Consider the following 14573-nt stretch of genomic DNA (forward strand, 5'->3'; position numbering starts at 1 on the left):
CTAGTATACGCCGTATCCAAATATCCATGTTTCAGAATCCTGCGGTACTTTCGCAACAAATTTTATAGAAGTAGTTGGAGAGTATTTCAAATTATATGCCCCTAGGCAAACTCCCTCTATAAAAATTATTAAGTGAGTACCTTAGGATTCTGAAACTTGGATATTTTGATAGGGCACATATTAGTTTCTAAGTGAAGTCTTGATCCGACTACGGTAGGTCCCATAATTTTGGAGCTATGGACCTTTAAAGTTCATTTTTTTCATGTTTTCGGCAGCTTATAACTCTGAAAGGAAGCATTTGTTCATCCAGGTTGGTCTATACTTTTTGTCTTATCTTGGTATCAGGAATCACTCCGAAACGTTGTCGGTGTTTCGAAATACGCTGTATAGCGTATATTTAATATATGGTGGGTGGGTGTGTAAAGTGGGTTAAGTCAAAAGTTAGTGTTTTAGACAAGTCGCATTTCAAAGTTGAAATTGAAATCCAAAAATCCGGTTTTGGGTTTCAGAAAAAAATCCAAAAAACAGTCCTATTAACATGAAGAGGTACAACGGTTAATAATTCTCCCAAAACCGGATTTTGGATTTATGCCTGACTTTCAAATGCGAATTCTCTAAAACACTAATTTTTGATAACGCACTTTACACATCCACCCGCCATATGTCAAGTGTATCAAAAGTCCGGCCGGGGCCGTAAGTCAACTCCATTATGAGTATAGATTCGAAAAAATGGAAAGATAGGAAAGTTGTTGAAAATAGCTGATCTTGAATGCAAAACGTCCTAATTTTCCTAATTGCACCAGCTACACATCGTAAATAAAATAAATGAAATACCAAATTCAACAGTTGGTCATATTTATGGTATTACCTAACCCAGTGATTCTCGACCCTTTTTTTTCTTACTCGTGACGCAATTTACTGAACGTTCGTCATGGTGACATTCTCGTTTTATTTTATTTAGTAGTAATAATCTAAATTGCAATAGTGTAAAACTAAGTTTCTGTAAAGTAATAAGTATGTACAGAGTAGCACTGAAGATTTTGACTGTCCCTGAAGGGGTTGACTGATACCTCCAATCTATCTCAAAATTGATTTCAGCTAATGATTATTAATTGCTATATAATTTTTAAATGTTGTCACACACACTGTGAGATTGTCCGACACACTGGGTGGAAACCATTGATCTAACCAATGATATGGCATTCTTGATTTTCAGATAGGAAGATTATTTGACGCGTAACAATTTTCTAGTAGATTTCAATATTTTCTGGTAGATTAATTCGCTGAAGCTCATTTGTAGATCGAATATAAAATCCGTGCTAAGTACCAAAACGAACATATTAAGTAAACAGCCAAGATGTTACTTTAGTACTGATGAAGTATATAGGCACGCGCGTTCTTCTGGGGATTATTTGAACTACTTCCACAGCGATGACTAGAAAGCCAGTTTTTCACTGAGTAGTGTTAGGCACATATGCCACATTCTTACATTCAACCGAATTTCTCTATTTTTGGCACTTAGCACGGGTTTTATATTCAGTCTACATTTATACTGTATGTACTGAACTTAATATTATATGTTAAGAGAACTATATGTAAAAGGATAGAGCAAACTAGAATTATTTATTTTCCAGCTTTGTTGCGGTTTATGAAGAAAATTATCCTTCGCCTGGAGAGAACTCGTTGATCAACGAAGAGGAGCTGCAAAAAAGAAATATTTGTCCACGTTGTTTCAAGCCATGCTATTCGCAGTATAGATTGGCGAGGCATTTAAGGGTTCATACGCAAGAGAAGCCATTTGTGTGTTCTATCTGTTCAAGGAGTTTCAATGATAAAAGTAACTACAAACGTCACGTCAAAATGCTTCATTTATTACGGAAATAACAATAAGCTTTTGTATTTGGTTTGTTAGGTTATATTTTTAATAATATATATATAATATCAACATGGACATTGATCCAGGAATAACAAGTTATTTCCATTTTAGGTTATATCTGAAGAGTATCAGTTAATATATAATTTATCAAGGCAAATAATTTGGCGTGTCATAGATTACTATACTGTATTTCTAAAATGTATGCACACTCATCTCTCTCAAAAACCTTGTCAGCTTACTCATTGCGGATCGGTATCTAAGAGTGTGCGTTTATCTTTACGTGTTTCAAACTTTTATTTGGAATCTGAGTGTTAAAATATACGTACAGTTATAAGTCTCCAAATTAGCCTTATTTTGAGTGCCCTGTGGTTCTTTGGCGGGCCTAATAAAATGTTTATTTCCCTTATCGTTCGAAAATAGGAGCAGCGTGGTGGAATTGGGTATAAAGTACGGTTACAAATACAAGATAAATGCAAAAATTGTGTGGGCATATATTCAGTGCACAGATAATCTTTACGTACATTAATAAATACTCCACTATTAAGCACTATGACCTCCTCAAAAGGGCAAACCCTTGACAGTTACAGGTTGTGAATAAGTATTTTTAAATATGCTGTGAGGGACCAGTAAGTCTTTAAAACTGAATATACGTGTTCATCACGCCTGTTAACTATTATTTATTAGCTCTGCTAAGAGTTAAGATATTTTATTGCTATCGATACAGTATTGCTGGAAGATAGTTCTAACAAGGAAGTGTGCTATAGACGTGAGAGACAGGTGAAATAGTGTCATGACCGTGAGCTGTCCACAGTTATCCATAAAACAGAACCTTATGTACTTGCTGATACTGTATTCCATTAAAAAAAAATCAAAACTAATGAACATTTAAAAACAAAAAAATGAACATACAAAGTGGCCCATACTTTTATATGATGTTTCAAAGAGTATGGTAAAGAAACTAGCAACGTAACTTAAACACATTACTCTTCATACCCTTCCTTACAAGAATTTTAATCTATGTTCTCCATGGCATGGCTCACCAATGCACCATTCAAATCGATACATGCCTGGAGACGTCAAGCAACGTTGTCACAAGCAGCTTGACAGACTCGTGCTGGTATCTTCTTGGAGACGTCCAGCAACGTTGTCACAAGCAGCTTGACAGACTCGTGCTGGTATCTTCTTGGAGACATCCAGCAACGTTGTCACAAGCAGCTTGACAGACTCGTGCTGGTATCTTCTTGGAGACGTCCAGCAACGTTGTCACAAGCAGCTTGACAGACTCGTGCTGGTATCTTCTTGGAGACGTCCAGCAACGTTGTCACAAGCAGCTTGACAGACTCGTGCTGGTATCTTCTTGGAGACGTCCAGCAACGTTGTCACAAGCAGCTTGACAGACTCGTGCTGGTATCTTCTTGGAGACGTCCAGCAACGTTGTCACAAGCAGCTTGACAGACTCGTGCTGGTATCTTCTTGGAGACGTCCAGCAACGTTGTCACAAGCAGCTTGACAGACTCGTGCTGGTATCTTCTTGGAGACGTCCAGCAACGTTGTCACAAGCAGCTTGACAGACTCGTGCTGGTATCTTCTTGGAGACGTCGAGCAACGTTGTCACAAGCAGCTTGACAGACTCGTGCTGGTATCTTCTTGGAGACGACCAGCAACGTTGTCACAAGCAGCTTGACAGACTCGTGCTGGTATCTTCTTGGAGACGTCCAGCAACGTTGTCACAAGCAGCTTGACAGACTCGTGCTGGTATCTTCTTGGAGACGTCGAGCAACGTTGTCACAAGCAGCTTGACAGACTCGTGCTGGTATCTTCTTGGAGATGTCGAGCAACGTTGTCACAAGTAGCTTGACAGACTCGTGCTGGTATCTTCTGAAACTGTTTTGTGATAGTTTCCCGTAGTCCGGCCAAATTGCGTTATGTAATGTTGATACACTTTGTCCTTTAAACACACTATAAGAAAAAGTTACGTGGTGTAAAATCGGAAGATCGAGCTGGCCACTCCACAGATCCATGTCGATCCATTCAGCGGTTCAGAAATATTTCGTTCAACCACTCTCGCATTGGTATGGCAGTGTGGCAGTGCTCCATCTTGCGACATCCTCACTCTCAGGCTACACAGTGTTGCCATATCGAAACGTTTTGTCCAAAATTTAAAATACTACGTCAGTCAAAACATCATATACATAATTGCGAACAGGCACATAGCCAAGGGGGGTCCGGACCCCCCTTCGAGACCAGAAATGAAAAATTAAGGAAGGATAAAACAAAATGAAATGGCAAAAAGAAGGATCAGCTTTAACAATTAAAAAGAAAACTACAGGAAGCTTTTACTTACTCTTTCTTATGAGAAGATTTGTATTACTTGCAATATCGTAGCGAGGTATTCTGGAAGAGTCAGGTAATTTGAAATTTCAAGGAAAGTTATGGAATTCTCAGAATTCCTGCTACTAGTCCGGGAGATTTCAAGCTTTCGAAAACATAAGTGCCGTTGTGTAATAGCGTGGACATTTTTAATCATATCTTTTCGTCATCGCATCCTTGCAGTATCAAACATGTTATTTCAAGGACAATTTTCTGTTGATCCTTTAGCCTGTCATTTGGAACCGACAGTAGTTGACGGAATAATAAAAACAAAAAAATATGTTGAAAGAAAGTTCTGTTAGCATTTGATTCAACAGAGAAAGGAACGCATATATTGTAAAACTAGTTGAATATACATATGCTTCGCATACCTCCCCCCCTTCCGGTGACCCCCAGCCCGGAGCCGAATAGCGTGAATTTGAAAGTTAATGCGACTGGAGTTTCACCATTGATTTCAGCGACCGCGAAAATATGAATTCGACACTAAGTGGTAGATCGCTGGCTTCGCATTCGGGAGGTCGTGGCTTCGAATCCCGCTGCCTACCATCCTGACTGAGGTTTTCCAGGGTTTCTCTCAGTCCTACCAGGCAAATGCCAGGATGGCAGCAACTAAACAGGCCCTGGGCGATACCTTCCCAAATCCTTTCCATTGTTAATGTTGTTGGATATCCAATGTAAAATGGCCTCTGAGCTGTATAATGTCATTATTAAATAAATAAATAAATATCGGTCATTTTCTACTACTTTTGCATGTCCCGGTAAACGCCCCCTGAGACACCCCTGGTTCGAATTTCGACGAAAACGTTTAACTCTGGTCTGGAGCCTAGACCAAGGTATTCGTGACTAAAATTTGGTAACTCTCGGTCAATTTGTCTGGTTCCCAAGCCGGTTCCGGTAAACGACCCCCTGAGACCCCACTGTTTCGAAATTTGAAAAAAGAAAACACTTCGTCTTGATCTGAAGCCTGGGCCAAGGTACCCCTGACCAAAATTTGGTAACTCTCGGTCCACTCGTCTGGTCCCCAGGCCGCACACAGACACACAGACAGACAAACGTACAAACAAACTCTTTATTTTATTTATATTAGAAGATAGTTTACAATACAGTATTGAGTATGTACATTTTATAATAATTGAGGTCATAACGAAAGGAAAATTGTTATATTTGAATAGGAGAAGGACGTAAATATTGCAAAATATTTTTCAATACTTTTTTTTATTATTATTTTGCTCGAAATTTCTTCATAATTTGTTATTAAAATACTTGCCACCATATCCTCATTTTATTGTCCTAACAAACCAATATATGTTGATAGTAAGGTAGTTTAGATTGATTGAGCTCTTGGGCCTTCAGAATTTCATGTCCCCCCCCTTCCCGTTACGAAGTCCTGGCTAAACGAACCAATATATGTTCCAGTTAAATAGTTAAGAGTGATCGAGCCCCTTTTGTGATTACCACAGTATTTCATGTCACGGACCCCCCCCCTTCACGAAATCCTGGCTACGTGCCTGTTGCAGGACACCCTGTATCTAATCATGAATACATGCTTCTGAAGGCAAAGTTTAAAAACACGCAAGCCGTGCCCGTTGGTCTAGTGACTACCGCGTGTGACTTGGTCACAAGTTTGATTCCCGGTGGGAGGGCGTTGAAATTTAGACCCATTACGGTGGTTCAAATTCCTCTTTAAATTCTAGGTCAAAATCTCATATAACTTCGCTGTTAAAAAGGGACGCAATATTTTAATAAACACAACAGACTTGAGAGAGTTCAGCAAAGGTAATTATTTTACAAATACTACATTATGTCGTGCTTTTTGCTTCTAAAGCTTAGGATGTAGTGTTCATTTTATTAGAAATTTGTTTGTGTGCTAAAAGACGTTCGTATACAATGTTCTTAAATTTCCTTTGATTTACTACTCGTAAGTAATTGTCAGGCAGCTTACAAAGGTTTAACCCTTTCAGGATTTTCACTTTTTGAGGTAAATTTTTAGACTTTCACTCAAACAGCTTCTGCTTCCTTACTATTTATCGTAGGATCATAGTTCATACCTCGTTCTTTTCAGAATAGAGCATCCTTTCCAACGGTACCACTAACCTGTCCGTTATACACCAGAAACGGGAAAATCGGGGAAAACCGAGAGTTTAAAAAAAAAATCAAAATTTTCCTCCCTTCTGGCCCAGGCCTGGGTTTATGTAGGGATCTGAAAGTCTCTTGAAAAGTATGTAGTTATGTACACAATGCCTGTGTGCAAAATTTCAATCTCATATCTTAAAAACAAAGGGCAGATTTTTTTTTTTTTTTTTTTGAAAATCTGAAATTCTTTGGTTCATGCTTGACTTGACCAATAAAAAAAAACGGCCTAAATGCGTATTATGGGATCTAAATAAGCGATTAAAGACAACACTGCGCTATGGTAATAAGTTACCATACATCCTTAAAGGGTTAATCCAATGTTACCCTCGCTCATTAATTACCTAAGTAATTAAAGTATAAATAATATCTTTAATATATTATTAATTATATTTGAAATACAGTATTTTATTCTTTTGTCATTTGCATTGCATTATTTATGTTTGTAAGCATCTCTATCTGTTCTTACGATGACACATTAATATATTGAAAATGAAGTCAGGCAAACAGCTAGTAATAAACCTGCTATACATATTGAGGACACATATATCCAAGCTATTACGGCTTAGTCTGGGGAGATGTAAGTTAAGAACCATGAACTCTTTAAGCGTTGACGTCATATGGGTCGTTACCATGGTGATCGCAATACTAAAGTATGAAGCACTTACACGGAGAGCTCAGAAGCACTTGTTGAAAGTGAAAACGAATTAGAAAGAATTTTTCAGTATTTTTGGAGAGGAATTCTGAGTAAGCGGGGAACATATCTCAGAACGAAACCAATGTTGTTTTAGTTTTATGTTTTTCACATTTAATTTTTATGAAAGACCAAGTTGAAAACAGCATTTAAAAAACCTATGTATAATTCAGAGGCAAGTTAGTCATATTAATATTTTCTTTAAATAATGTACATTTATGGTAAATAAAACTTCATATTTGATGGGAAAATGTGAAACCTAAGCATTTTTCTTATTGGCAAATATCCAGTATGTGCAAATTGATACATTCAGACTAATGATGTAAATATTGTAGTTCTTGTGTGAAAGAGATGATTTACTTCTTATTGTGTGAAAAAATTCCCGTGTCTGTCTACCATTGTTCTCACAACTACACAATATATACATATTTATAATGTACAGTACAAGTATAGTCAATTCTGGTGTATTATATACAGTTGTGGTATACGGCGGAAAAATCTTTTTATTTATCTATATATTGACTTAAGGCTTTGTTTGTAGTCGTATAGAAAATACGAAATGGTCATTAATATATTTATGAGTTGTAATACGAAGGTCAGTCAAAAACTTAGTTGCATTACTTAAGAAAATAAAACAAGATAGAAATTTTACAATAACTTTATTTGTATCGTAAAGTTCCATTCACAATCTACTTCTCAATGTAGTTACCTCCGTTATTTAAGCATTTGTCGAGACGTGGTACAAGTTTTTCTATGCCTTCTGTAAAGAAATCTCGTCCAATGTTTGATAACCATTCTTGGGCTCCAGCTTTTTACCTCGTTATCCGAGTGGTATTGTCGCTTTGAAAGTTCGTCTTTCATAGGACCAAACACATGGAAGTCACACGGTGAGAGGTCTGGGCTATAAGGAGGGTGATCCCACACTTCACACCTAAACTTTGTCAGAAGTTTGCACGTTTGTTGTGCTGCATGCGGTCTTACATTATCATGCATCACTTCGCGATAGCTTGACGTGACATTGCATTTTCAGCATATACTTCATGCAACTACCGATAAATTTCAGTGTAGCTACACCTTTTCGCCCGCAAAAAACGAATCACTGCATACATTTCCAATTTGGACTGTGCTTGTAGCTGTCGAGACATGTTTACGACTGATTATCGGAAGTCATCCGCTTGCCTCCTGAAAGCCGCTACGTCACACGACGCATCTACATGTCTGCAGTGTTGCCACACAATTTCATCAAAAATAGCCTTTGACCGAAAATATTTAGAAAGTAGTGCAACTAACTTTCTGACAAATACACGTACTAGTTTTAATGTAAAGTTACTTATAACTGAATACACAAACAATGTGCTTGGAGAACATCGTTGAATGAGTCAGTTAAATCAGCGTGGTTGTTGCAGTGGCAACTGACAGGACAAATGAAATACAGTCTCGAAGTTAGTATGTAGTAAGTATATGTTTAAAAGTAATAACGAAACAAAATTCCCAGTGGGAACTCGTGGTTGGGATTCCACGTTAAACTGTAAGTCCCCGTCTCATATAGCTTCACTGCTGAAAGGGACGCAAACCTCCAATGTAATTAATCGAAACCAACTTTAGAAGAATGAGATTTGAAGTACATATGTGTTCAAGTTTCTAGTTTGTATACTGAGTCCAGTTTTCAACAAAAGCTAGCTAAATTTTTGTAATGGCAATAAACCTAAGTAAGTACAATTTCTAACTATCAGTAATGTGGAAAAAATCCAATGTAGGGACATACGCAGGAATTTATTTCGGGAAAGGGTCAAAATTCAATATGAAAATAAATGGTATTAAAATTTGTAAAATCACCCCTAAAACTAGACTAAATTTTCAGAAAAGTCGGAATTTCGGAGGCCTATCCCGCAGGTCCCCTCTGTCGTGCGTCCTTGAATAGAACTCAAAGATTAAAGTTTTCAGTAGTGTTTTAAATAATCTAATTAAGTGAAGTACAATTGAAAGCGGATATTAACCACAATGATTGCATATAATAATTGTACACGTGAAATCCAAGAAATGAATCATTGGTTTTGTAATCAGGAGTAAAAATTAGATAGCATCATGATTTAGGTTAGCTGTGTATCTTTGATGCACCGAGCTGTAGTAGTTCAAACCTCATTTTTTACTGTAAGCAGAGCGCTTTGCTGTAAGTTTAAATCTTTCACCCGACTTCACTTTATAGCTCCATTACTAACAAAGGACTTGAATGTAAATCAATTAATCAGAGATATTCATCCGATAGGTAAATATAATAATTAAACGTAATTGTGATTCGTTAATACTGAATATTAGTCAACATAATATTCCTTCTTAACGTAATATTCCTTAACAGTATTAATTAATATGTGAAAATTAATATAATGCTGATATATACATAAAAAGTAATTAAAAACATGACATAATAAAAGGTAACGAAGTGCAGTGCATCGTTGTTTATTATTATTATTATTATTATTATTATTATTATTATTATTATTATTATTATTATTATTTAGGCTTGATATTCTTACCATACATTTTACTCTTCAAATTACCATGGTTGTTTCATCCTGTTTCTGTTAGTTTTCCTTGGTGTAAAGTGATGTTGATGTAGAATGTAGTTTATCATTCCTAAGGTATATGATCTGTAGCTAAAAATTACGTATTTTATTATATTTCTTACAAGATTAATACTACGTATGTTGTATCTTCCTTAATTGACCAGGAGTTTTTGTTGATTATCATGATTGATTAGTTGTTCTAGCGTCTTTAATCACTTGCGTATGGATCTCATAAAAATATTCCGTTGCAAAATACCAGTAGTGTCCATGTGGATGTCATGAAAACGTATCCTTTATTAACGGTTGTATTAATTTTGGAGATGATGAAATTTTTTAGTGGTTGCAAGACAAGAGTAGTTCTACTATTTCCCCTGAGGTGACAGCACCTTACTAACATAAAAGAAAAAAAATTGTCTCAGATGCCAGAGCTAGTTGAGCATGTGTTTGTTTTGAAAATAAACAATTAGCAACTTCGAGATCATATTTCGAGATCAGAAGGAAGAAAAAACAACTTTGTCTTTGATCTCCGGGTAGTGTTGCCAACCTGAAGCACCATAAAATCCCTTCAGAACATAAAAAAAATCCCTTTTTCAGTCCAAATGTTCCACGACATATATGCACTATGTAACGGCCTATTGTCTTTTAACAGTAAATGAAAACCTGGTATTACAGCACGCACATAGGAAAATGATACCTGCAACGCAAGAGGTTAATCAATAGTCGATTTCATTTATAAACAACTCACACAGTAGAGTGTTTTTGAGTAAGGCCACGGTTTATGGATCTTCTATATTCTATACTTTTCCCTTTCTTTTGGTAAATCGATAGCAACGAACCATGCAACAATTTTGGAAAACATATTTACGAATGTTACAAAATTTTTAAAATATTTCATATATTTTGAAAAATTTTGAGAGCTTGACAATTGTGTTCAGGTATGTGCACGATGGAACACAAGGTGGGCCAATCACAGAGGATTTACTGGCATTCAGGGCCGTACGAGACATTCTCATAAAAATCGAATGGTTATACTTAATAGAGAAACTGTTATAACGGTAACGAAAACATTTATTTATAAAAGAAAAGCAGAAAAAATCTATTTATTTATAATTTTATTGAATAATTTGATTTTTCATGTTCTGAACTAGTCTCTCGATGTGTACTGGATGTTCCAACGTGGATTATACTCGTGTGTTCCAAGGTGGACATCAGTTATCGAGGAAGTATTTTCAGTTCAATTTAAGATTATGTAAGAAGTATATTTTCAGTAAAGGGCCAGATGAAAGGGTTCAGTGGGTCGGGGCTGGCCTGAGACAATATGGACACGGATGGTGTGCTGTTGCACATGGATGGTGTAAAATATGCATTTAAATTTTTTTCATATATGGAAAGACCCGGAGATTGCTATGAATTTATTTAAAATCATTTTTGTTGATACACTATTTGGATCTTTTCCTAAGTTTTTGATCTTTATAAATTATTATTCAATAATATTTAAGAAGGTGGCGCGGAGCGTAGTGATAACCGTTATTTGTAAAAAGTATGGGATAGAGGTGGAAACATATCAAAATCATTCAAGTTTGAGGTTTGTAGGTCATCGTTTAATACTATTAACTAACTAACTAACTCTATGGCCTATGGAACCCGGAGGTTCAGTGCCGCGTTCACAAAAGCTCTCCACTGACTTCTATTCTTAGCTAATTGCATCCAGTTTCTAGTTTAATACTATTATGAAAGATATATATTATTGATGAGCTAGATGGCGTTTTCAGGGTTGAAGAGATCTGTTATGTACAAGCATTATTGGCATGATTGTTCTAATATAATCCTTGTAGGTCTTTGAGAGTATTTTATTAACTTTATTTGATTTAAGATAATTCTGCGTTAATGTGACAATTACGTTTGTAAAGATATGACCCTAGTAACTGAAATTTTTGTTCATCTATTGAGTAATTGATATACAAGAAAGGATGTGTAACTTAATTGAATATGTCGTCTTCCGGAATTACTCTATCAGTATGTTATTTAATTAGAGATCCCAGATTTTCAGAGCAAAAACACCCTGTATAAATTTACACTTAAAACTGAAAGTTTACATTATACTTATAGTTAATACATTTGCTTTTTGCTGGAATAATACTATAGTAATAAAAGTGAGCGACAGAGAATCGATTACTCCTGTTAGTTGAATATCGATGACAAATAAAAGGGGTATTTTTTAAAATATCACACGAACAATAATGCGTTATGGAGAAAAAAAAAACTGGAAGATTTTGAGTTTTAAACAATTTTGGGTGAGATTCATGGTTCAGATCCAAGAAGTCAGATATAACTCACCAAAAACATAGCAAATGTATAATGTGCATACGAAAAACATAGCAAATGTGTAATAACACACGAAAAACATAGCAAATGTCTAATATACACACGAAAAACATAGCAAATGTTTAATAACACACGAAAAACATAGCAAACGTCTAATATACACACGAAAAACATAGCAAATGTCTAATAACACACGAAAAACATAGCAAATGTTTAAGAACACACGAAAAACATAGCAAATGTCTAATACACACACGAAAAACATAGCAAATGTCTAATACACACACGAAAAACATAGCAAATGTCTAGTAACACACGAAAAACATAGCAAATGTTTAATAACACACGAAAAACATAGCAAATGTATAATATACACATGAAAAACATAACGTACACAACTCCACGCGTATACAGTCAACTGTAAGATGAGGCTGATAGTGTCAGTTACGCGGGAGAAACAAGCATTTGTTGTTGTCAGTGCCGCTTGTTCTTAGCGTCAGCTCAGTGGAAATATCAAGGTTAGCCAAACGGAACGTTAACGTGATCTACCAAAAATGTCCCCGCGAGATACTGGTAGCTCGCGATCGATGGTTTGCCGATCACTGCTCTAGAATGATTATATTTATCTGGTTTGTACGAGACGCTGAAGAAAGGAGATTTTAATCCTGACAATAAAATTTTGGTTATTTACGCCTTTTGTCATGAGATACAGAGAATCACTAAATAATAGTGTGTTTATATAAGTAAATGTGTACACGGATTTTTTTTTTTTTTTTATCAAGAAAAGGTTCAAGCTCCCAATTTCACTTAATTTCAGGATTTGTAAGGCTAGTAAAGGCATACAAATCCTGATAAGGTGTCAAATGCACATTTTAAAAATAATATTTTGTTGAAGGGGGTGATTAATACCAGAACCTTTTCTCGGTTACTCTACTGTATATCAGAGCGTTTCTCAGTTTAGGAGCCATAAAATGTGGAACTGTAACGTTCAAAATTATCTGGTAATGTTAAAAGTTCTAAGTCTGTTGTTCCCTTATATTTTCCTTGCCTTATTATTTATATTTTCAATATTTACATTCCATGGTAAGTGGGAGCACATCATCTTTGGATTCCACGTGACAAAAATGAAATTTTAATATATTTTGTTTTGTATTGCTGTTTAGCGAAGTAATAAGTTTTGTTTTCATGATTTTAAAAGTAAAAACTACAAATTATTATTCACCTTTAGTATAGTATTATATTATTACAGTATTTATTTTAGTTATCTGTAAAAATATTTATTTTCCTTGAACTCTGTAAGAACATAATACATTTAGCTTTGTAAATTTACAATTTTATTGTACAATAATTATTCTTGTTACCTGTACTTTCTGTTTTATTTTATATGTATACATATTGTATCATATCTTATTACATATGAAAATAAAGTCTTTCTTAGTGAATATAGTAAACATTATTACTAAAATTATATAAAATCTTTCTCCGTAATCTCTGTAGTTACTAGAGTATATCCATTATACTTCGAAAAATTTTGTCGTGAGATTCATTAAGTAGTAATCCAGTTGAGACAATTCGTGTAACTCCAGTTCCTAACATTTTTTGATTGTAAGTCGAAGTACAATAAACTGAACCAATTAGTATGACTAACTATTCACTCTACAATTAGTAAAATATTCATTAATCGAATTTAGACTGAATTACTTGGTATGTATTATTAAACTAGAAGTTTTTGAAGTTCCTTTTATAACGTTTTAGGTTATATAATAGCCCTAATTTCGTTATATTAAAATCATGAAAATATTTCAAAATTAATTCATATACCAACTGTTAAAATGATAACACAAGAAATAGAATTTATGTGAACTGCGGTATTTTTCGTGGATTTTCTGCATTTAAGTTATTATTTTTATAATTAATCTCCTTTATGACTTTATAAACGAACTTACATACATCACTATGGCTTCCTCTTTTACTATATATAGAACTATCCAGGAAGAACAAGTTTCTACAAGTTTGGCCACAAAAGAAGGAAATGATACCATACGGTACAGGCCATAGGAAATGATATCATAAGATGCAGACCATTATCCTTAATAGCATACTTATATTTCTACAAGTTATAGTTACACTTTCCAAAGTGGACAAATATATGTATTCAAATCTCGGAAAATAATAGAGACTTTGAACATGAAACCTATGCTTAATAATTCCACTGAAAGAACCATGTCAAATATTCAGTCACACTTGTTCTTGGGAAATCGTTCAGAGCATTCAAAGTTAAAATGATGACTGATTTATACGTTAACTTTTAAATTCCGATTAACTCTTTCCGGATCCGGGGTTTTTGGGCTATTTTTTAGACTTTCAGTCAAGCAGCTACTGCATCGTCACTATCCTAGGATCATGGTTCATACCTCATTCTCTTCAGAATGGAGCTGGCTTTCAAACGATATCACTTGCATGCTCATACCATATACCAGGAGCGGGAAAAATAATGTCAAAGGGAAATTTTCGGAGGGAAATTTTTTCTCGCACTTTGGGCCCCTCTGGAGCGGCCCTGTGTGAACGTAGCCATCTAAAAAAATCTGATAAATAGTACTTGGTATACTGAATG

The 14573-nt window shown here is 35.3% G+C and overlaps 1 protein-coding gene across 17 annotated transcripts in view; it reads left to right on the plus strand.

Moving 5' to 3' along the window:
* The window catches only part of LOC145680198 (uncharacterized), a 490330-nt gene that overhangs the window by 213952 nt on the left and 261805 nt on the right, over positions 1-14573 (plus strand). The window contains exon 4 of one of the 17 annotated variants that reach the window (XM_081750497.1): positions 1635-12752. The exons of the other annotated variants lie outside the window; for them this stretch is intronic. Within the exon in view, the coding sequence (XP_081606623.1) occupies positions 1635-1884 (250 nt within the window). The 3' untranslated portion in view covers positions 1885-12752. Of the gene's footprint in view, positions 1-1634; positions 12753-14573 lie in introns of those variants that run through there. 17 annotated transcript variants of the gene reach the window in all.

The sequence above is a fragment of the Thermobia domestica genome, chromosome 3 (genome assembly GCF_964235325.1).
Source record: "Thermobia domestica chromosome 3, izTheDome1.hap1.1, whole genome shotgun sequence".
Classification (NCBI taxonomy): domain Eukaryota; kingdom Metazoa; phylum Arthropoda; class Insecta; order Zygentoma; family Lepismatidae; genus Thermobia; species Thermobia domestica.